The sequence below is a fragment of the Zalophus californianus genome, chromosome 12 (assembly GCF_009762305.2).
Source record: "Zalophus californianus isolate mZalCal1 chromosome 12, mZalCal1.pri.v2, whole genome shotgun sequence".
Lineage (NCBI taxonomy): Eukaryota > Metazoa > Chordata > Mammalia > Carnivora > Otariidae > Zalophus > Zalophus californianus.
Window position 1 is genome coordinate 30,575,031 of NC_045606.1, and position 24,298 is coordinate 30,599,328.

The 24,298-nt window shown below is 39.3% G+C and overlaps 1 protein-coding gene and 1 pseudogene across 2 annotated transcripts in view; both read left to right on the forward strand.

Annotated features, from left to right (window-relative positions):
- The first annotated feature begins 1,484 nt into the window (after positions 1-1,484).
- Positions 1,485-1,856, forward strand: LOC113910972 (annotated as a pseudogene).
- Positions 1,857-4,594: 2,738 nt separating this feature from the next.
- The window catches only part of CROT (carnitine O-octanoyltransferase), a 49,038-nt gene continuing 29,334 nt past the window's right edge, over positions 4,595-24,298 (forward strand). The window contains exons 1-7 of one of the 2 annotated variants that reach the window (XM_027574887.1): positions 4,595-4,679; positions 5,220-5,271; positions 8,127-8,262; positions 11,914-12,038; positions 13,573-13,754; positions 13,921-14,045; positions 20,669-20,777. In XM_027574887.1, the coding sequence (XP_027430688.1) occupies positions 8,148-8,262; positions 11,914-12,038; positions 13,573-13,754; positions 13,921-14,045; positions 20,669-20,777 (656 nt within the window). In that variant the 5' untranslated portion in view covers positions 4,595-4,679; positions 5,220-5,271; positions 8,127-8,147. Of the gene's footprint in view, positions 4,757-5,219; positions 5,272-8,126; positions 8,263-11,913; positions 12,039-13,572; positions 13,755-13,920; positions 14,046-20,668; positions 20,778-24,298 lie in introns of both variants that reach the window. The other variant, XM_027574888.2, reaches the window with a different exon arrangement.

Here is a 24,298-nt window from a genome sequence, read left to right on the forward strand (position 1 = left end):
ATAGAAATGCAAATTAAAACCACAATGAACTCACACTTCACATCTACTAGGGTGGCTATAACCAAAAGGACATACAATGACAAGTGTTACTGTTATATTGTTACTGTTTTTATGGTGTGGAGAAATTGGAACCTTGATTCTTTGTTGGTGGGAATGTAAAATGGTGCAGTTGCTGTGGTGGAAAGCAGCGTGGCAGTTTCTAAAAGTGTTAAACATAGAGTTAGTATATGACCCAACAATTCCGCTCCTAGGTATGAAAACATATGCTCACACAAAAACTTGTACAGCAGCAGCATTATTTTGATAACCAAGAGATAGAAACAATCCAAATGCCTGTCAACTGACAAATTGATAAAATGTGGTATATCCATACAATGTGATATCATTCAGCCATAAAAAGAAATGAAGTACAGGTAGATGCTACAACATGGATAAATCTTGAAAACATGATGCGAAGTGAAAGAAGCCAGTCACAAAAGACCTATGGTATGATCCTATTCACATGAAGTGTCTAGAATAGGCAAATCTATAGAGACAGAAAGTAGATTAATGGTTGCATAAGGGGGAAGGTAGGAGTTGGGGGGTTGGTGAGGAATGACTGCTGATGGGTACAATGTGCTCTTTGGGGAGTGATAAAAATGTTCTAAAATTCAATTATGGTGACTGCATAACCCTGTAAATACAGTAAAAGCCACTGATTACATACTTCAAATGGGCAAACTATGGTATGTAAATTATATCTTGATAAGGCTTTACATTTTTTAAAAATGTTATGTTCTGTTTAGTAATAAGGAATTTTATATCAGATATAAAACATCACAGTTACCTTAACTCTTCCCCAGGATTCTGGTGGTAAATTTTTATATACAGTAAATATCATCAAAGGCAATCCCAAAACAATGATCAGTGCCAAAAAGAGGCCCCTTGTGTGTTCATCTGTCGTTGGTAGTGGAGTTAATTTTTAGTCTCTGGTTGGTCTCTTTGCATCCAGCATGCTTTAGTTTGCTGTTGGTTGCTTCCCAAAATGACCACCTTTTTACTGTCCTCCCCATTAAAAATAAAAGATCACATAATTATCTCTTCAATATGTTCATTTTATGCATTGGGATGAAAGTAAAGATCTATCCCATAGATTAGAGCTATTTATACATTACGTCATTACTTCTTAGTGATGGAGGCAAGCCATGTCTGAGGACCCAAATAGGGTCCCATGGGAAAAGTGAAGAGGGTCCTTGGCTTTGTGCAGGATAGAAATAAAACCCAAGCCAGGAAGACATGAAAGCAGAGTTTAATGAATAGCGTAAGTGATACCATATAGTAGATGGAGTGTCTGGGAGGCTCAGAAAAGGAGAAGTGAATTTCTCCATTGAGATTAGGGTTTTATACTGGAAAGGGGTCCAGGGTATGGTTCCTTCAGGAATTCAGGTTAGGCTCTCTTCCTCAGCGCTGCCTGAGGAGGTGGCAGCCATCTGTTACTGGGCATCATGGATGCCCTCAGACCTCTGGTGAAGCCCAAGATCGTTAAAAAGAGGATCAAGAAGTTCATTTGGCACCAGTCAGACCGGTATGTCAAAATTAAGCACAACTGGTGGAAACCCAGAGGCAGTGATGATAGAGTGCATAGAAGATTCAAGGGCCAGATCTTGATACTCAACATTGATTGTTGAGTTGCCCAGTGGCTTCTGGAAGTTTCTAGTCCACAGTGTCAAGGAGCTTGAAGTGCTGCTGATGTGCAACAAATCTTAGTGTGCAGAGATTGCTCTGAGAACTGCAAAGCCACTGTGGAAAGAGCAGCCCAGCCGGCCACCAGAGCCACCAATCCCAATGCCAGGCTGCACAGTGAAGAAAATGAATAGACAGCTTATGTGCACCTCATATTTGTGTTAATAAAGCCATAAAACTACCACACACACAAAAATAGGAATCCAGGTTAGGGTCCCATCAAAGGTGAGTGTCCAATGAACAACAGGTATAACTCTGTAAATCACTGAAGAGGCTACTGGCACCAGTGTCCACTGCGGTTTGTTCTTAAGATGTTATAAGGTGTATGGGGGCCCCAGACAAAACTCAGAAAATGATCACCTTTCTTGCTTCCCACCCCTGGAGTGGGAACATAGCTTCTTCGGTTTACTCAGATGCAAGATGAAATATAGAACATGAGTAAATGGGGCCTAGCAGAGAAACAGCAGAGATAGAGCTTTTCTAAAATGGAGTCCCTTCAGTTTTCTATCTCATGAAAGTTACAAGTCTTAGCAGTAAGCTAGATGTGCAGATGGAAATGCAAACTTCTCGTAGCTTTGTACTTTTTATTATGGAACTCATCTAGACTTGTCCATAAGGGCTTTTTCTGTTTGTAGTATAGTGAGAAAAAGCTATGTAGGACTAAAAATGAAAGCTCTTTTATGGCGACTTAAAAAAACTTATTACCACCACTTACAGTACCTACAAGTTTTTGTTCAGAAAAGTATTTTGATTCACAATCAGTTTTTAATCTTGGGACAACTTGTTATCAATGTACTTCATGTGCCTGAAACATTGTCCTTTTAGCCAATAACACCCACATCATTCTAGGAAATGCAAAGTAGTTCAAGTTTAACCTGAACATAACATAATTTGGAATCAACCATTAAAATACATATTACTCATTTTGAAGAAAAATCACTTATATGCTTTTTAGGCTATGGGTACATACACTTACCAGTATAACATATTTTAAAAGGTTACATTTTTTGCTCTACACATTCAAGTCTCTGTTCCTGTCATTTTCATTCAGTCCACATTTTTTTCCCCTTCCAAGAATCCAGGAATCTTTACAGAAAAGATTCCTGGATAAATCAATATCCAGGGTAGGAGACAGTGAAGGTAAGAGACCCTAAATTCTATGCCACCAACAGGCATTAAACATGCACAAACTTTTTAAGAGGTGCCAAAACTCAGCAGAAGAAAAAACTACAATGAAGGCTTTTGAGCAGTTTTTAAAAATTACTCTGTTTAAGAATACTACCTTGTGGGGCGTCTGGGTGGCTCAGTCGATAAGCGTCTGCCTTTGGCTCAGGTCATGATCCCAGCGTCCTGGAATCGAGCCCCGCATCGGGCTCCCGGCTCTGCGGGAAGACTGCTTCTCCCTCTCCCACTCCCCCTGCTTGTGTTCCCTCTCTCGCTGTGTCTCTCTGTCACATAAATAAATAAAAATTTAAAAAAAAGAATACTACCTTGTAAGCCAATTTTAACGTTATCCAGAACACAGCATTTACATACTTTGAGATATGGTCTTTATCACAGCTTCAGAAATAACTACTACAAGTAATTTACAATTTCGTATCTGAAGACTTTTTGGCCTGGTATATCTCAGAATTCAGAACTTTTATTAGAAAGGTGTGCAGTCATATATTATGCAACACCTCCAGCAAGGGTTGGAGCTGCTCTGTAATTAAACACGTTAATAGTTCCGTAGAAAACTTACGACTATTCACACCAAGTGAATATCCGATTATACACGGCTTCAATTGCGTTCAGGTCAGATTTAACCAGTAAGGGAGTTAGGAAAGACAGATAAAGGACTGGGACCTGTAAAGACATGTTTATCTGAAATCCGGTTCTTTATAATTGATACCTGGTTCAGAGCCAGTGTAAACGATTGGTCTTTTCTTCCACAAAAAGGAAACAATGTATTTAAAATGAAAACCGAAACAGTATCTTTTGTTTCAAAAGGGAAATGTAAAATAGACTAGCCTGTGAGACTAAGTTAATTACATTATGATCCTCTTGAACTTGTCTAGCTCCACTTTGGTTAAAAACTCCCATTTTTTGGCACAATAGGAAAAGATTAACCCCAGGCTTGTAGGGTGAGCATCCCTCGGGGCTTCACGGAGCTTGGGATCAGGAAGAAGTGTAGAAGGGTAGGGAAGCCAGGCATGCTGCAGAGTGCTCCAGCATTATCTACGCTGGGCCAACTTCAGTCTCAGCTGGATAAAGGAAAAGAGAGTAAGTAGAGATCTTTGCGGTTACTGCTCTCTTGCCAGCAGGACACAGAGTGAACAAGATTCTCTTCAGAGGCATTAGTATAAATTCTTGCTTGGGGGTTGCAAAAAGAGTCTCACTGTTACGGGGGAGGAGCGACTGGTAAGCCAGAGCTGGGGCTAGAAGAGGAAGGGAAACAGGGCGCCGGGTCTTGCACAAAGTGGGTGAAAACGAGTCTAAGCCACCAGTTCCTGAATCGGTCCCAGAGGTTTAAGTGTACCTGCGTGGGTGCAGCACTGCGGGACCCGAGTCTCCGCGGTAACCCCTGACCCGGCCTGGTGCTCCACCTGCAACAAGTAGTTAACTGCTACGCCGCAGGGCTTGGGCAGTTCCTCGCGCGTCCGGGAAGCCTTTCCCAGGCGCGCAGCCTATACCCGACCTCTCTGCGGAGGACGCCCACGGGAGGAGGGGCTGGGTCCTCCCAGACCGCAGGCCTGGCGGGTCCCCGGCTTCAAGTACCGGGCGGGACCCTCGCGGCTTTCCATCCAATCGTCGTTCTCCGGTGACCGCGGGGCGGGACCCTCGCGGCTTTCCGTCCAATTCCCGCTCTTCAGCTAGCGGCTGTGGCGGAGTAGGTGGAGCGCAAGCGGCGAGGACCCGCAGGCCCAACGAGACAGCGCTCTCTTCCAACCCGAAACCTTGGGCATCGTGGGAGAAAGTTAAGTTGCTTAGAATAGAGTTAAATAGAGTACAACGGCGGAAGTGCCAGGGCTCGGCGGGAGCGTCGTGTTGTCAGGCATGTTGCCTGCGGGGGTCGGAGGTTGGGCCGCCGGGCTGGTCCGTAGCGCTGCTTATTTAGATTTCTCTCACTTGGCTTCTTGAGTGTACAGAGCTGCTCTTGGTGTGGTGGGAGGAGGCTGAGCTCTCGTCGCACTCTGCACCCCCGTTTTCTCCAGCCGAGCTTTGAACTCCTTGTCGCCCTGAGACCGGGCACCGGGAGGCACTTTGTGTGATGAGAGTGTGGTTGTCCGAAGCCTGGTTAATCCTACAGTAATTGTTAGCCAGCTCTTTTTAGCAGATGAAGTTTGTACGTGTTTGCTGTGATTCCCAACAGTTTAAGTCTTGGGGTTCCCAGTCTCTAGATTTTTTGTCTTCCACCAGTTTTTGTTAAAATCCCCCGCACCCCCTGCAGTTGTCAAGCTTGTTTTTTCCTTTCCACGGTCACCAGCCTAGTTCAAACCCCTGTGTTCTCAAAACAGGATTGTTGCAGCAAGCTCCTGGCAGTCCTAAACAGTTCATCTTGGTGTAACGGTATGTGATACTATGTTTTACTTACTTTCCTGATTCTGTTTTCCATTTTATTTTCATGGTTTACATTTTATTGCCCCGAGGAAGCCTACTGTAATTAATTCCAGTGGCATCATTTTCTTAATGCATATGTAGGTTCTTTTGGAATTATTTAATCTTCGTGGTAGAGAATTCAGAATAATCCTTCCTGAACGAATCAGGTAATTCACATTTTCAGTGTGTACCTTTTGGTGAGTTAAGACTAGTAAGCATGGGATTGGTAGTCTTGGTATCAGTTTTCTAGAGTCCATTAAGTAGTAGTAGTAGGGAGGTATACAACGAATTAGGGTATCTTTTCTATATATATGTATTAGAATCTTGTTGCCAACGACAATTTATTACAAACTTAACAGTTCAAAAACAAAATCACAAATTGGTTATCTCACAGCTTCTATAGATCTGAGGTCCAGGTAGGTTTAGCTGTATACTCTGCTTACCATCTCACAAAACTGAAATAAAGGTTTCTGTAGTTTCGGGTCCTTTTCTGGAGACTTTGGGAAAGAATCCACCTGTAGGCTAGTTGAGGTTGTTGGCAGAATTCATTTTCATGCAGTTGTAGGACCGAGGTCCCCATATCCTCACTGGGTTCCAGCTGGGGGCTTTCTCACTTCCGTAAGACCACTTGTATCTTCATATCCAGACAGTGCCTTCATTCCTTTTCATGCTTTTAATCTCCCTGGCTCATCTACAGCCCGCTGCTGGAGAAAGCTTTCTCCTGAGGGCTCCAGTGATTAGACCCACCTGGATAATCTATTTAAGGTTACCTGTGCTGTATAAGACAACATGGTCACAATCATGGAAGTGCTGATCTCCTTATAGTCACAGGTTCTGGGGAGTATAAGGGTGGAATCATGGGAGCCATTCCTGGAAATTTTGCCTAGCATAATATGGTTGTCTCAACTAGATTATTTTTATAATGTGTTTTTGTAGGCATTTAAAAATAGTCCTAATAACACCTCTTTCTGATTATATGATTATCCTCTCTATAGGTAAGGAAATTCAGTTAAAGTTAGTTGCCCAGAAGCTCATGGCTAGAGAGTGGTGGAGTTGGTATTTACCTGTATTTCCATTGGGTTTAAAACTAATATTTATGGATGGTCAAAATAAAGTACAGCCAAAGTCATTATATGGGAAGAAGCTGAGGAATTAGGAGATCTTTGTTGTGTCTTGCTTTTGGATTAAATCTTTATTTTAGTGTTATAGGTTAAACTCTTTTACCCTGACAATGAAAGCCCAAAATACAATGACATGAGTAAGTGTTTTTTCATACATCTAGTGGGAGGAGACTAGGGCTAGTAGGAAGATTGTGACAACCTCAATACGTGGCTTCCATAAACAGTTGCAAGGTGCTGCTTCAGTTGGTCCTACCTGTTAGGCAGTGAGGAGAGAAAACACAGGGAGAATACAAATGACCTGGCATGACCTGGAGGAGACACATTACAAAGTCCTGCTGAGCTCCAGGGCAGGGTAGAAAAGATAAAGCTGTGTGGCTTTAAAACCAGTTGGAACTTAGGATTCTGTTAAGAAAAAAAGAAGACAATTTATATTGACCAATAACAACCTCTGCCACACCCTAGCTTTTTTTTTTTTAAAGATTTTATTTACTTATTTGACAGAGAGAGCACAAGTAGGCAGAGTGGCAGGCAGAGAGGGAGGGAGAAGCAGGCTCTCTGCTGAGCAGGGAGCCCGATGCGGGGCTCGATCCGAGGACCCCAGGATCATGACCCGAGCCGAAGGCAGCCGCCCAACTGAGCCACCCAGGCGCCCCACACCCTAGCTTTTGATAATGTTTTATTCCATAACCTTCTGTGAGTGGAATATTTTGTTTGGCTTTGCTATTAATTTAAAAAGTGGTATTTGAAAGGCAGGTAATGAGCCCAGCGCCGAATCCCCGCCCCGCGGTGGGGCGCGGGAAATGTGGCCTTCGGAAGACCCACTCCCCGGCGCCGCTCGTGGGGGGCCCAAGTCCTTATGATCGAGGCCCAGCCCGTGAAAGGCAGGTAATTCTTATTAATGTTCCTTGATTTCTCAATTACTATTATAATATATAACTTAATTTTTAAAGGCTTATTTGAGAAATCTCATTTTCCATTTAACATCTGTGTACCGCATTCACATTTTGGGTTAGTTTGATTTCTCTGAGGAAAATTAATAAATTTGTGGTAAATGTTTAAGATTGCTTTGGGATACTTGAAACTGTTCTGTGTAGGTCTCAAACCATCTGCATAAGTAGGCTACAGCAGCTTGTCATGATTTAGGAATTCTGTGATATTCTACAGCTGGAAGAGTCTTAAACTGCTCTTATTCTAGAGAGTTCTCTCTTTCCACCCATCATACTTTTCTTCACAACTGCACTCTACCTACCCATTTAGACCTACCGAGAGATTCCTCACCCACTCTCACTTAGCTTTAAGGTTGGGCGAAGATTTTGATGAAAGAGATGTGGATTGGGCCTTAGGAAAGTTGCTAATCTCTTGAGTTTTGATTTCTTCATATGCAGACTGGAGGTGACTGTCAAAAGGCAGGGATAATATGAAGATTAGATAAATATCTTCTCTCACACCTGTTGTACTACTTGGCAAATAGTGGGTGCTCAGTAAATCAAAACTACACTAGTTCCACTGATGACTCCTTGAATTCCAGCACTTGGAGTCAATGCTTTTTTTTTTTTTAATTGATTTTCTCCGACAAGTTTTTTCCTCCAGGGCTAGGACCAAATTCTGGATATACTGTGGTCCCTAAATAATGATTTAGTGAATTAGAACTAGCATATATAAGAATATTTATGATATTAAAACTGTCAGGGCTTTTTTCTTTAGTCTTCCTGTTGTGCTTGCATCATGGAAAATCAGTTGGCTAAATCAACTGAAGAACGAACATTTCAGTACCAGGATTCTCTTCCATCTCTGCCTGTTCCTTCACTTGAAGAATCATTAAAAAAATACCTTGAATCAGGTATGTTTGTAATCTTCTAGTATATAATAATACTATTAGCAATTTAGAAAACTGAAAGTATTAGAAGTAGATGAAGGTCTAATTGCTTTTTCCTTTAGGCTCATGATAATTAAAGTATCCTTAAAATGTCCAGAACTTGGAGCGCCTGGGTGGCTCCGTCGGTTGAGTGTCCAACTCTTGATTTTGTCTCAGGTCAGGATCTCAGGGTCCTGAGTTCGAGCCCTGTGTTGGGCTCCGAGCTGGGCATGGATCCTGCTTAAGATTCTCTGTCCCTCTTCCCCTTCCCTCTGCCCCTCCATCCCCACCTGCTCGTGTTCTCTCTCTCAAAAAAACACCAAAAAAAAAAGGCATTTAAAAATGTCCAGAACTTTTCTGTCTTTATCTCTCAAGTTAATTTTTCCATAGTTTAAAAAGCCAATAAACCTGCTATTAGGTTTATAATAAAAAGTAGTAGGCCTCTGCCTTTTTTTCCACTCCCCACCCCAATCCTACTCCCTCAGACAAATATTTTCTTTTTTTTTTTTGTATTGTTTATCTCCGGATTTGAAGTAAACTTTTATACTAGTATTTCTTAGGTTTTTTTAGTTGTGGCTATTATAAATTTGTTCCTAAGAAGATGTGGATTTAGCTCTTTCACACCTTTAACCTTCCCACTCTTCACACCCAACGTATAGGCAATCCAACATACCCACATTTTCCTTTTCATTCTTTCAGTATAGTTGTACAAAATCACCATTTGGGTTAAATTAGTACTCACCTGATTTAATTCCAGGTTTCACCTGATTTAAATCAGTATGTACCTGAGCTAATTTACCTGACCATCTAGGGTTTATCGTTATGCAGTTATTCACAAGAGAGCCATTCAGTGTACTTTGAATGCCTTTTTTTTTTCTTTAAAGATTTTATTTATTTATTTGACAGAGAGAGACAGCGAGAGAGGGAACACAAGCAGGGGGAGTGGGAGAGGGAGAAGCAGGCTTCCCCCAGAGCAGGGAGCCCGATGCGGGGCTCGATCCCAGGACCCTGGGGTCATGACCTGAGCCGAAGCTTAACGACTGAGCCACCCAGGGGCCCCTTGAATGCCTTTTTATGGCATTGTTTTGTTTTGCTCATTTTTCATTTGCTTATTTTGCTTTGTATCCTTAAGTAATTCACTCCCAAATACTTCAATACACTGAAAATTCCTGACTACATTATATACATGATATATAATATGTATGTAGATAAGTACCTATACATTATATACATAAGCTATTCTCTCAGTTTCATTTCTTGGAGACATCCCTCCTGGAGCCCTCTCCCCTTTTGCTCCAATTAGTGTTTACTTTTCTTGAGTTGGCTGGACAGCTGTTACCTTGGAGCTTTCCTTCCCCCATCTCTGGCAGTTCTTTTTACTTCTCTCTCCTGTGTTGGATTCCCTTGGTTCCTGTCTTTGTTTTTCTTCCTCTTTTCACTTTTTTTGTGAAGTGCATCTTCAGTAGCTACTTGAGAAAAAGTGTTTCTGGAAAGGAAAGAATGTAAGACTTAAAATTTTATTCTACCCCCATACTTGATTTTTTGGTTGAGTATAAAATATTCTGGGTTGGAAATGATTTTTCTTAAGAGTTTTGAAGGTACTGTTTGTTCCTCCTGAGATGCCATTCTGTGTGATCCTTTATTTGTGACTTGTTTTTTACACTCTGGATATATTTGGAAACCTTTTTCTTTATCCCTACCATTCTGAACTTCTTGATGTCCCTTAGTGTATAGATTTTTTCATTTATTTCTCTGAATATACAGTAGATTCTTTGAAGTTTAAAAAAATTCATGTAATTTTAGGAAATTTTCAAAATACCTTTTCTTGGATAGTTTTCTCCTCCTTTCTTTGCCCTCTCTTTCTGGAACTCCTGTTAATTGGATCTGGGGTGTTCTGGACTAAGCTTTTGATTAAAAAATTATTTCCCTCATTATTAGTGCCTTTTCCTTTCTGGTTTATTTATGGTTGGGTGTCACCAATCCTGTTTTTGCTTATTCTGCTCTTTGATTCTCATGTGAGAGGCTTTCCTCAAATATCTGACAATCATTAGTCATTCATTTTTAAAAGGCCCTAAAAAGCTGATTGAGAGTTCTGTGTGCATGGGTAGGGGCTTGGTGACCAGTGGGCCTTCTAGTGAGCCTTGTTGCAGAGATCTAGCAGTTCCACCGGAGCATGCCCAGATATCAGTCATACTTCTCTTGGACTGATCCATTTCCCCAGAGAAGAGTCCTCTTTTATTTAGAAGGTGTGACCCTGGTATCTAGTGTTTTGGAGCTAACTAGGGGAAGGAGGCTGGAAGGCTTATTGTTCTGGGTGTACACTTTGATTATAATCTCTCTTTTTTTCAATATGGGTTAGGATCTATTTATGCTGCTTCTCTGGTTCAATTTGTCCTAAGAGTAGAACTCTAGATTTCTACTCGTGTTGGTAGGAAGTTGCCTGGCTTTCCAGAGTGGAGAAAGATCTACAGGTGTGGGTGTGGATGGGACTGTTTTCTGCTGCTTCTGAACACTTTTAAGCAACCCGTTTTCAGTCTCTCTTTGCCCCTTTGGAAGTCCATTTGCCTTGAATTTTTTAACCTTTCTGGGATTCTACTGCAGGCATTGGCTTGCTTCCTGGTTTGCACTTAACCCTACCTTGTCTTTTCTTACCTTCCACTCTCCAGGCTTTAGATATTAACTTTCTCCATTCTGCAAATTCAGTTACCATTTTCTCATCTGTTTTCTAATGTGTGAAATGTTAGCTTAACTGGTCTGCTGCCCTCTCCTTTCACATTCTTTGTCCTTATAGATTTATGCCTTTTTAATTACTGTCATTTTAGTGAGCTTCTAGAAGGATTAGAGATAAATGTATGCATTTAGTTCATTTAGTTTAAATGAAAGTCCTCTGATATTTTTAAAATTTCTTCCTTTTTTTCCTCATTTACTTTTATCTGGGAATTCTAGTTTCTTTTTTAAAAACTTTACTGATTATTTGCTGTATTTTATTATTTCGCTTGTAGTTTTTCTAAATACAGCTATTTAAATTGACTTTAAGATAGTACTTTGAAGAGACAAAATAAAGCAGAAGGAAGATATTAATGTCCTTTGATTACTAATTGACTTTTGTCTGTAGCTTAATTTTCAGAACAGTTGGTTTTCATTTTCATGGACTAGAAACCCCTATCCCCTCCCTCCTTTTTTGGGGAAGGAAACCATTATTGATTCTGGACAGGCTTTATACTTAAATTTACATACGTATTGCATTTACATACATGATGTTCAAGGCTCTGCTTGAACATTAGTTGGAAACAAGCTCTAATTTCTCTTATTCATTGCTAAACAGGATTTAGTTCTCTGTTGGACCAATAGCTAGAGGATAGTCCTGTCTTTATCATTTTAACTGTCATCATCCAGAATGATTTTAATGGTTATCAGATTACATAGTATCCACTGTTTAATTTTTTTTACAGCATTTTGCTAGGTTGCTTTTCAGTCATTTTCATGTTGTAAACTCTATGATTTATTGGACTGCTATGGTAATTAATGCATACATAATTGTTTTACATAATTGAGTCTACATTATTTGTGTAATAGTGGAGGTGAGTTTGTGGTACTTGATGTCTAAATATTTTAACGCATATTTTTTCCTTATAGTAAAGCCGTTTGCAAATAAAGAAGAATACAAAAGAACTAAAGAAACTGTCCAAAAATTTCAAGATGGTATTGGAAGAAAACTGCACCAGAAATTACTTGAAAGGGCAAAAGGAAAAAGAAATTGGGTATTTATGTTATTGTACCTAGAATTAGAAAATTGATGATACCTAAAGAATGAAAAATAAAAATGTGAATAGCTTTTATTTTAAAATTATTAGTGTAAATGGCCTTTCAGTCATTGTTATAGTCATCTAAAAGACTTAATGAATTGTTTAACTCTAGGGAGTTTTGAATGTTGTGTGTGAGCTCTTTTCTTATATGGGGAACTTGTCAAAATACAGGTTTCCTGGGATCAGTGATTCTGAATGGGGGCCCAGAAACCCTTATTTTAACAGCTGTCCCATGTAGTTCTGATGGAGGTAATCTGTAGACCTTGCTTGTGAGAAACATTTTGTTCAGGTAATCCCAGCCTGAAAAAACTCCAGACACTAAAAATAGACCTACCACGTAGGTGGCATACAAATATTTAAACATCATATGGGAGAGAAAGGGCCATTACAAAATTGGAGTGGAGAATGGTTACGAGTATTATGTGTTTTAGTTAGATAGATTGAAGGGGAGATGTTGGTATAATAATTACTGAGGCACTCAATAATTTCCTACAGGGAATCTTTGACTTCTTCAGCTTAATTACTTCTGTAGTATGAACCAGAGGATAAGTTTTTGTAATTAAAAAACATTGCCTTAATCTAGAAATCAGGAGTAGCTATCTTTAAGTTTTAGAAATAAAAAGGAAGCTGATCTTTCCATTAGTCATTGATACCTATGATGGAATAATAAAATTTTATACTTCCAGATTCCCTTATTCTCAATCTTGAGACTTGAGTGATTTTAATTAAATCAGGGTAAAGGTAAAGAAGTCTGTATCCTTTTGCTTATTTCTTTTTCTGAACGATTGATTATAGTTTATAACATCAGTTTCTTAAAAAATAACTCCAGATAGTTTGAGATCTGCTTACTTACGCATGAAATTCAATTGCATGTTGTAAAAGAGGGACACATAAAGCTCTGGCTCTGAAAAATCTAAATTAGTTTTAAGTGTACTGAAAAGGTTTTATATTTTTGACTTAGTATTTCAGTTTTTGCTTGGAAAAGGATAATTGCGAATGCCTTAATAGTTGTTAAAATTAAGTGAGGATTTGTTTTATATTTACCCAAGGTGCTCTGGGAAAACACACCTAAGTACTTAGTTTGGTATTTGTGACTCCAGTATGATCCGTCTGAAAAGATGCCTTTTCAGTGCTTTCTTGTTGCCTGTTTTTGATAGTGTAGTTAAGCTGAATAGTATTTAAGATCCTGTAGTTCCAAAAAAAAGAAATGATCACAATAGCATTTTTCAATATCTATGATGATTTAAAACAAGAAAACATGTTTTTATTTCTTAATTTTTTTGCTTTCAGAACAAACTTACTGAGGTAAGATTTATGTATAATATATAATAAAATCCGTTGTTAGTATACAATGGATGTGGGTAAGAAAACATGTTTTTAAGTGTTAAAGAGTAAAGAGAAAAGAACAAATACAGCTTTTTTTTTTCCTTGCAGTTACACATTCAAGTATTCTCAATAGCATTAGGTTGATATTCTTAATTTCTTTTAGCTGGAAGAATGGTGGCTGAATTGTGCCTATCTGGATGTTCGCTTACCATCGCAACTGAATGTCAATTTTGCTGGTCCTGCAGCCCATATTGAACACTACTGGCCTCCAAAGGAAGGCACTCAGTTGGAAAGAGGAAGTATAAGTCTTTGGCATAACTTGAACTACTGGCAGCTATTAAGAAAGTAAGGACAGTTATGTGAATTTAGTAACAGATTCACCCAAAGTTTGAAGTGGCAACATGTTGAGAAGCTTAATTTATTTATGTGAGGATACTACAGTTGATACTACTTGGTTTATAAGTTTTATAATGACTTGATCAAAATACTTTTTTTTCGTTTGTTTTAATAGAGAAAAAGTGCCTGTTGATAAATCTGGAAATAGTCCTCTGGATATGAATCAATTCCGAATGCTGTTTTCCACGTGCAGGATTCCAGGAATTACTAGAGATTCAATTACGAGTTATTTTAGGACTGGTAAGTAGAAAACATGGGTGTGGTGTTGTTTGTTTGTTTGTTTGTTTTGGTAAAGGCATTGGGATTTGGGTAGTTTTGCTGCAGTTTCTATGACACTATGGAACATACTATTTTGAATATTTCTTTACTGGATTTTGACTAATCAGGCTTTCTGTGAACCTTTTAGTCATTGTGATTAGTCAGAAATAATTTATGGGAATGGATTTTATAAACTGGTCTTAAATTATTCTGTACAAAACCTGATGCTTACCTTGTGTGATTTGAGAGTTTAAGTTCTAAAGAGCATTATTAATCAGTATTAGGAAATCTGGAGCATAGGATCTGGATTTGTCTGTCTTTGCCCTCTTTGAATTCTCTTTTTGAGTGTGCTTGTCTGCTTATCATGCCCCATTTCTCTTTGTGAGTATGCCCTCCCTTTCACCACCAGGCATATGAGGTGAGAGCTTGCTATCAGTCTTCTTGAAGGCGTAGGAGTTCAGAATGACTCATCAAAATTCCTGTTTTTACTGTCAGCTTAATGACAAATTCTGCTTGGTGTACTAGCATATCTTAAAATGGAAAATTCTTTTGTAAGTGCTGGTTTTCAGTTATTTCAGGATCTTTTTCTTTTTTATAAATTTAATAATGTAGTTTATAGTTACTGTGGAATGTAATTAGGGAAAGATATTTTTCTTCATTTAAAAGTAAAATTTCTGTAGCCAGTTTTGCTTGTAGTGTGGGGAGTTTGAGTTTACTTTCATGTAGAACTCATCTTTGTAAACCTCATTAGATGCTTGAGATATTTAATGTCCTCAAGCCCACTCACATTTATCTTGATGTTGCAAGTGAAAGGCCTGCTTATTTATGGCATAAAGTTTAATGCCCAAATATGAATGGAAAAGATGAACAGGAGAAAATGGAGAATAGCAGTTAGCAAAGAGAGAAAGATGCCTGTCATTTAGGATCTAATATCAATAGACCTGGTTTTCAGTTTAATCCTTATCACTTCATAGGTCCTTAGATAAGCTAATCCTTTATGTTACAGCGTGTAAAATGTAGATTCATTAATTTAATAATGTGTCTCCTAATGCAGTCCTTTAAGCTGGTTAGTATATTGGTTAGTCATGGTTAGTATGGTTACTATATTCTTGTACTTAAGACCATGTGAAGAGGTGTAGATAGGGACAAAGCTGAGGGAATAAGTAAACAAAAAAATAACAGAGTTACTGATAAATACTGTATAGAGAATTCAAATAACACGAGTAACTGGATGGCTATTTTAGATTAGGTAGTCAGGGAAAACCTGAGGATGTGAATGATACGATGATCCAGCAGTTTTTTGGCTTTTTATTTTTGTTTTCATTTAGTTCAGTTTGTTGTTTTATGTGTTGAGGGAATCCCCTAGGCATGAATAAACTTGGCATGTTTGCAGGGGAGTATGGATGGAGCAGAGCAGGCAGGAGACAGAGGGGACTCTTGGAGTGTTGGCTAGAGGCCAGATCATATAGTACTTTGTAAGCCAACTAAGGTGTATGGCTTTTATTTAAAATGTGAATAGATAATGAGTTTTGAGAAAGAAAGTGGTGTGATCAGATTTATGTTTTAAAAAGATGATTCTATCTGCCATTTGAGGACTAAAATTTTTAGGAACATACCAGGGTAGAAGCAGGGATATCCGTTAGAAAATTGTTTCAGTAGTCCAAGAGAGCCATAATAATGACTCGTAACTAGGGTGATAGCATGAAGCTGGTAAAAAGTTGTTAGATTCTTTATATATTTTGGATTTGGATTTAGTAGAATTATTCATAGATTGGTTGTGAGATGAGAGAGAAAAAGGAGAATCAGAGATGATTTCAACATATTTGGCTTGAATAATGGGATAGAGAGCTGTGTTGGTTCATGAGGTGGGAAACTTTGGGAGGAAATATTTAGGGAGGAAATTAAGAGGCCCCTTAGGCTATGTTGAATTTAAGATGCCTTTTAGACATCTGAAGTGGAAATGCAGGTAGGCAGTTGGGTACAAAGTTGGGAGTTCAGCAGAGATTTCAGTACTTCATATAGAGATTTAAGAATCACCATTAGTAGGCATAGAAAACATTTTTAAAGGCATAAGAGTAGCTAAAGTTACTTTTGTAACACATACAGATGAAGATTATCAGGGGAACCAGTACCAAATCTTACCACAGTTAAATAGGGTATTTGGTGAATACCTCCTGAAGAGGAGAACACAGAAAAGAGACCAAGGTGGGAAGAAAGGAAGGGCAGTGGTCTCCCAGAAGCCAAGAGAAGGAAGTGTTGTGTCACATGTTCCAGAAGCCAAATCAGATAAAAATTAAAAGTGACCATTGTATTTATCGACATGATGTGGACAGAGCCTGCCCTGACAAGAGCAGTCTCAGTGCAAGTTGGGGAAGGGAGATCAACTGGAGGAGGTGAAAGTAAACCAACTAGTTAGTGACAACATTTGGAAATAATGCTTACGGAAAAAGTTTTGATGTGCAGTGGGAGGGACTTCATTTAATTAAAAAAAATGAGTGATACTATAACATAGGAATGACATAGGAGAGAAAGAAAAATAATCTTTCAGGGGAAAGAATAAACAGCCAAAGTCATTGAAAAGATAAGAGCTGAGACGGTCAGGAGTAGAAACGGTGGAGGGCTGGTCTTTGACAGGAGCAAGGATGAGAAGGAATTCAGAAAGTGCATCTAGATGCAAATCGATGGGCCAATTTTGTTGTGGGAAGGTGAGGAGGTCTATGTATTCTTTGTGTTTTCCTTGGTGAAATGAGAACTGAGGTCATTAGCTGGGGTAGAAGATTAGAGGAGAAAGAAGGTTTAAAATACTAGTCATTTTGGGAGGGTGCCTGGGTGGCTCCCTTGATTAAGCATCTGACTCTTGATTTCGGGCTCAGGTCATGATCAGGGTCGTGGGGTAGAGCCCCACGTTGGGCTCCACGCTCAACATGGAGTCTGCTTGAGATTTTCTCTCTCTCCCTCTACCCTTCCCCGAGCTTGCTTTCTCTTTTTCTCTTTCAAAATAAATAAATAAGTAAAATCTTTAAAAAAAAAATAAAATACTAGTCATCTTGGAAAGTGGGAGAAGCAGATGTGCTAGGGGAATGCAGGGTAGCTGATGAGTGTTGAGTGCCCATTTGAAATGGTGGGTTTATGAATTTAAAGTTAGATTAGACGGTATGTTGTTTTTTCCTTCAGCAACAATCAGGCAGGCATAGAGGGAGAGAGTGAAGGATTCAAGGGTTTTGCAAGGAAGAAATTAAAATGCTGGGCCATGGTATCTATCTTCGAACGGAGAAAATTGAAGAGATAATGCATGTGAAGGCAGCCTGTAAGCCTCTCTGGCTAAGAGGATAATGTCATTAAGGAGGCAGTACTTAAAACTATTTTTATTTGACTTACCCACTTAGAGACCATTAAGACTAATTCAGTCCTGCCTTTTACCCTGTTAACCTCATTTTGCCTGAGCAGTTCGACCTCTCAGGTCCTCTCTCATCATCTAGATTCAGGGATTTGTGCGTAGCCTAATTTGATCCAAGTTTCCCACTACTGTGACCCACCCCCCTCCGTTTCCCAGACTCTTCTGCTATAGTTTCTGGAGCTCATGGTCAGCAAAATCCTTTATATCCTCAACCTTTTCTCTGAGAGTTCCTGTTTCCCTGTGAAAGGTACTATTACTGAAGCTGGCTATTCTTTGAGCTTACTGCATTCCCTATAACCATCTGAAGTGGGTATATTTTTTCTCATACTGTGGTACTAAAGGGTTTGTAGGAGATGTTGGTGTCCTTTTTATTTCCGGTCGCCCTTGCCCCTTTCGTTTCTTCCTTACAGTTGGAGCTCTTGAAAAAAAGAAAGCTATCAGGTTATGTCACCAGTGCTTGTCTTTGTTGTAGTGGGGTTTTTTTCCTTTACTTCTTAAAAATTTTTTTTTTAAATTGAAATTCAATTTAATTAACACATACTGTATTATTAGTTTCTGAGGTAGAATTCCCCCATTGCTTTATCACCAGTCTCACTATCTTTCTTTTCATCACTACCTCCTTCACATTCTTTTTTTTTTTTAAGATTTTATTTATTTATTTGACAGAGCGAGAGTGAGCGAGCACAAGCAGGGGGAGCAGCAGAGGGAGAGGGAGAAACAGGCTCCCTGCCGCGCAGGGAGCCTGATGCAGGGCTCAATCCCAGGACCCTGGGGTCATGATCTGAGCCTAAGGCAGAGGCTTAACCAACTGAGTCACCCAGGCGGCCACCACCCACCCCCCATTCACATTCTCGATGACTTTAGCTTCCAGTTGTAGATGATCCATGACCTCTCCTTTCCTTCACTTTTTTCCTCTAGTAATCTGTACCTCCACTCCTTCTCAAGCAACCACACACTCCTGTGGTCATGCCCTAGAACTTGTTATTATAAAAAACTCCATGTCCTCTAACATAGAAATTATAAGCATCTCATTCTGATCTCCACGTTCTCTTCATAACTCGCTTCCTTTAGTAGTCTACCTTAGCTATTTCTTTGAACACACTGTGACTTAAATTGAGTTATGCTACAGTTCTTCACAGTTCCATTCCTCCCTCCTCCACCCCCAATCTGTACTTCTTTCTGTGCTCCTTCACTATCATCACTCCTTCGCATACACATTCAAATCTTTGCCCACTTGCTCCCTCATCACTCTACCCACACCTTATCATGGTTTAATTTTCATCTTCTCTCTTGCCTCTACATATTAAAGATACCTACCCTAGCAATTTTACTTGGCCTGAGAAAACCAGAAAACCTCATTTAGTTTTCTCAAACCTCAAATGGATCCACAGCATGACCTTGCCATATTGTTTTGTCATGTTATTCTCTCACTTTCAGAGATACTGTTTCATGCCTTTCTCCTTCCTTATTCTCATCTAATGAACTCTTATTCTCAACAAATGTAAAGCATTTTTTCCATCACTAAATTTACTAGCCTATCTGTTAGGCGAAATAATGCCTCCCCACCCCCCAGAGATGTTCACTTTCTAATCCTTGGAACCTATTGAATGTTTTAGGTTACATGGTAAAGGGCAGTTAAGTTTGCAGATGAAATTAAGGCTGTTAATCAGTTGACCTAAACATGGGAAGATTATTCTGGGTTATTCATGTGGGTACAAAGTAATCATGAGGGTTCTTATAAGTGAAGAGAGAGGCATAGAGAGAACCAAATTAATGGCAGCAAATTGATGGAAAGTCGTGAACCTCCCTTGATGGCTTTCGAATGGAAGAGGAGAGTCCTGAGTTCAGGACTGTGGGTAGCCTCTAGAAGCTGGAAAAGTGAAGGAAATTGATTCTGCCCTAGAGCCTCCAGAAGGGACAGAGCTGCTGACACTTTCATTTTAGCCTACTGAGACACATTTCAGACTTCTGGTCACCAGACCTGTTAAGACCTGGTCAGTATAATGACAGCAAAAAGAAAAAAAAGTAGTAGTATTAAATGTAAAAAGATACGGAGGTTTTTGAAGGAGAAAGAGAAGAAATGTTTTGGAAATAGCCATGAAAGACAAGGAAAATACATACCACACCTCCTAGGACTTGAGGAGATAGGATATTAGAGAAAAAAAGTGCTGTCAGGAGATGGTGTTTCCTCATAGTTGATGGATTTTATGAGATAATGTGTGCAAAGCCTTTACCACAGTTCCTTGTACATGATATCAACCAGTAAATTTCCTTCCATTGGTAGTATATGTCTTCTCTTTTTCTTTTTTCTTAGAGGGAAGGAGCAGGGATCATATAGGAAGCCCTTTGTTAAAGGGAATAATAATTGAAAAATGAGGCTAAATCAGAATAGTCTGAGATTTACAGCAAAGTAGTAGTTCTTGGGGAGTTAAGGCATGCCCAAGAATCATAGAATAAGTTACCAGTGGCTTACCAGGTATCATTAGAGCCTTAAATAAAACTAGATTTCCTTGCCACTCATTCTCCTTGCCACTCAGGCAAACAGTGCCCTTTCTCAACTGAAAACTATCTTTTTTTAAAAAAAAAGATTTTATTTATTTGACAGAGAGCACAAGTAGGCAAAGTGGCAGGCAGAGGGAGAAGGAAAAGCAGGCTCTCCGCTGAGCAGGGAGCGCAGTGCGGGGCTCCATCCCAGGACCCTGGGATCATGACCTGAGCCAAAGGCAGCCGCTTAACCGACTGAGCAACCCAGGTGCCCCTCAAATGAAAACTATTTTATTTAGAAACCATCGCTAGATATTACTGCAGTTAAATTATCTGATGAACAGTCAACAATGAAATAAACCCAAAGAGAAACTTAGTAATTCGAAAAGCTCTTCTCTGGGATTCCTTGGTACCCTTTTCCCCTTGTCATTGCTATCCATGAATAAACTAGAAAGCCCTGCAGTAGTTTGGGATTTATAGGAGTCTCAAGGCATACAAATACTTGAAACTCCATGGATTTTGGATGTTTCACATGGACAGTTTTCAAGAGTGTATATTTATATCATAATTGAAAGTTTATGACCTTATTGTTCATAGGATATATTTGATGAGTATATGTTAAGTATTGCAGCAAGGATTATTTTCTTCTATTGGATGTAAATATGCAGTTTTACTCTTGTTTAACTTTGAGAGATTGAGTTTGTGTTTCTGTTTCTTTTTCCAGAGAGTGAAGGACATTCCCCAACTCACATTGCAGTGCTTTGTCGAGGCCGAGTTTTTGTCTTTGATGTAATACATGAAGGATGTTTGATCACCCCCCCGGAAATTTACAGGTTTTCAAACTACTTTCTTGTGTCTTGAGGTGTTAAGCCTTTGCTTGAGTTTAAAAAATAAATGTTAAGAATTTCCTTTTTCATAAGGTGAGAGTAAGCTAAATAAGAATTTTATGTATGCTGATTTTTAAGAAGTCTATTTTTATTTCATTTCATTTTATTTTATTTTTTAAAAGATTTTATTTATCTGAGAGCAAGCGAGCAAGAGAGAAAGCATGAGCAGGGGGAGGGGCAGAGGGAGAAGCAGGCTCCCCTCTGAGCAGAGAGCCCGATGCGGGGCTCGATCCTAGGACCCTGGGATCATGACCTGAGCCGAAGGCAGACGCTTAACTGACTGAGCCACCCAGGCGCCCTTATTTTATTTCTAGTTTTAATTAATTTTTACTTTTACTAGATGTATATGAATATATTCTACTTGGAGAAAAAGGAAAACATTGCAAATAATACAATTTCCATTTCTTGCCCCAGAATTAATCACTCTTACTAGTTTGGTATATTCTGTCCTTCCATATCTGTTGTAATGGATTTATATGCACATAAAGATTTGTAAAAAAAATAATGTATTTTTTTATAGCTAGTATGTATTTAAATACATAGTCTATGACTATCAGTCTATGGCTTTAAAATTTAAATTTGATGGTTATCTCACCTTTGGTTAAAATTCTTAAATGGTTCTTTGTGGTCTAGAATAAATCCCGGTTTCTTAGCAGTGGTCTAAATTTGACCTTTGCCTGTCTCTTCAGCCTTGTATTCTCTTCTTCTTCCTCGTGCAACTTCTATTCCTATCACATTTCTGTGTTAGCATTTCTTTCTTTTTTTTTTTTTTTTACAGGAGGCAGTAATGTAATTTTACCTCAGCTGCTTACAGTCAAAACAATTTAAACAATATCTCATTTAATGTTTTATGAGTTATTCATTCATATAACTTAACAAATAAAAATTTATATGACAGTGACAGAAAAGGGATCTGACATTTGCCTCCCATTGTGCAAACTGTTCCTTCATTTTTCTTGAAAAAGTCAAAAGATTGACAAATTCTACAGCAGACAGGGGCACCTGGGTGGCTCATTCGGTAGAGTATCTGCCTTCGGCTCGGGTCATGATCCCAGGGTCCTGGGATTGAACCCCACATCTGGGCTCCTTGCTCCTCGAGGAGCCTGCCTCTCCCTCTCCCCTGCCTTCCATTTCCCCTGCTTGTGCTCTCTCGCATTCTCTCTCTGTCAAGTAAATAAAATCTTTAAAAAAAATGCTACAGCAGACAGATACAATGTGGTATTATAATTACCTATTTACAGAAAAAATGAAATATTTCAGATGTATGTAATTATGTTATAATTTCTATCATTACCTAATATTTTATTTATAAAACTGATTTCCTTAGCTTAAAACTTTTATTTTTTGAGGGTATGAACAAAGTTTTATTTACTTATTTTTTAAAATTTAAATTCAGTTAATTAACATTTAGTGTATTATTAGTTTCAGAGGTAGAGGTCAGTGATTCATCAGTCTTATGTAACACCCAGTGCTCATTATATCACGTGCCCTCCTTAATGCTCATCACCCAGTTACTCCATCCCTCCTCCCACCTCCTCTCTAGCAACCCTCAGTTTCCTATGATTAAGAGTCTCTTATGGTTTGTATCCCTCTCTGATTTCCTCTTGTTTTATTTTTCTCTCTTCCCCTGTGATCCTGTTCTGTTTCTTAAATTCCACATATGAGTGAGATCATATGATAATTGCCTCTCTCTGATTGACTTATTTCATTTAGCATAATACCCTCTAGTTCAATCCACATTGTTGCAAATGACAAGATTTCATTTTTTTAGATGGCTGAGTAATATTCCATTGTATATATTTTATATTCCATATCTTCTTTATCCATTCATCTGTTGTTGGACATCTGGACTCTTTCCATAGTTTGGCTATTGTGGACATTGCTGCTATAAACACGGGGGTGCAGGTGCCCCTTTGGATCACTCCATTTGTATCTTTGGGGTAAATCCCTGGTACTGCAATTGCTGGGTCTTGGGGTAGCTCTATTTTCAACTTTTTGAGGAACCTCCATACTGTTTTTTAGAATGGCTGCACCGGCTTGCATTCCCACCACCAGTGTAGGAGGGTTCCCCTTTCTCCACATCCTCACCAACATCTCTTATTTCCCAACTTGTTAATTTTAGCCATTCTGACTGGTGTGACGTGGTATCATTGTAGTTTTGATTTGTATTTCCCTGATGCCAAATGATGTGGCACTTTTTCATGCCATGATTCATGGTTTATGGCAACCCTGAGCTGAAAGCCCACTCCTGGGCTAGCTGATTATAGCCGGCTTCCCCGCTCCGATACCTGGGAGCTCTGCCGCACTCAGGCACCCCCGGTCTTCCTGTGACCCCAAGGGTCCCTGAGACCACACTGTCCCACCTAGGATTCCCCCTTGCTTCGCCACCTCGGTGCCCTCACCAGAGCACACTTCTAAAAGTTAGTGTTTTGTGCTCTGCTGCTGTATCACTTTCTGGTGTCGGCTGATGGAATCTTCGTCCTCCCATGGTTTATCTTCCTATGTATCTCCTTAGATTCAATTCTTCGCACCTCCTGCCTTGCAGAAAGTGGTTGCTTTTCTATTTGCAGGATTGCAGCAATTCTTTTCTTAGAGCTCCGGTCGAGTTCGCACGTGTTCGGAATGATTTGATAGCTATCTGGCTGAATTCCAGGGACCAGACGAAACTAAGGTCTCCTACTCCTCCGCCATCTTGGAAAGTCCTCTGTGTTAGCAATTCTTAAAGCACATTAGATTATCTGTAATCTTTGCATGTCCTCATGCTTTCTATTTGGAATGCCCTTTCTGCCTTGGCCACCTTTTGAATAAGCAAGCATTCTTTCTCATGCTTTATGTCTCTATTCATGTATCACCACAAAGTTAACTCTTTCCTAATTTCCTGTTCTCTTTCTGATAATAACCATCCAAATAGCTGTGAAGATTTCCTTCTTTTTTAAGGGTAAATAGTATTCCATTGTTGTGTGTGTGTGTGTGTGTGTGTGTGTGTGTGTGTGTGTGTCTTTAGTACACTTTGTTTACCCATTCATCTGTCAACAGATAGTTAAGTTGCTTCCACCTCTTGGCTATTGTGAATAATGCTGCGGTGAACATGGGAGTGCAGATGTCTTTTCAAGGTCCTGATTTCAATTCCTTTGGATATATACCCAGAATTGGGATTGCTGGATCATAAAGTAGTTCTATGTTTAATTTCTTGAGGAACCTCCGTATTTTCTATAGTGGCTGCATAAGTTTACACTCCCCTCAACAGTGCTCAGGCGTTCTTTTCTCCACAGCCTCACCAGCACTTATTTCTTATCTTTCTGGTAATAATCATCCAGATAGTTGTGAGGTGATATATTGTTGTGGTTTTGATTTACATTTCCCTGATGATTAGTCATATTGAGTACTTTTTCATGTATTTGCTGGCCATTTTTATGTCTTCTTTGAAGAAATGTCTGTTTAGTTCCTTTGCCTATTTCTTAATCAGA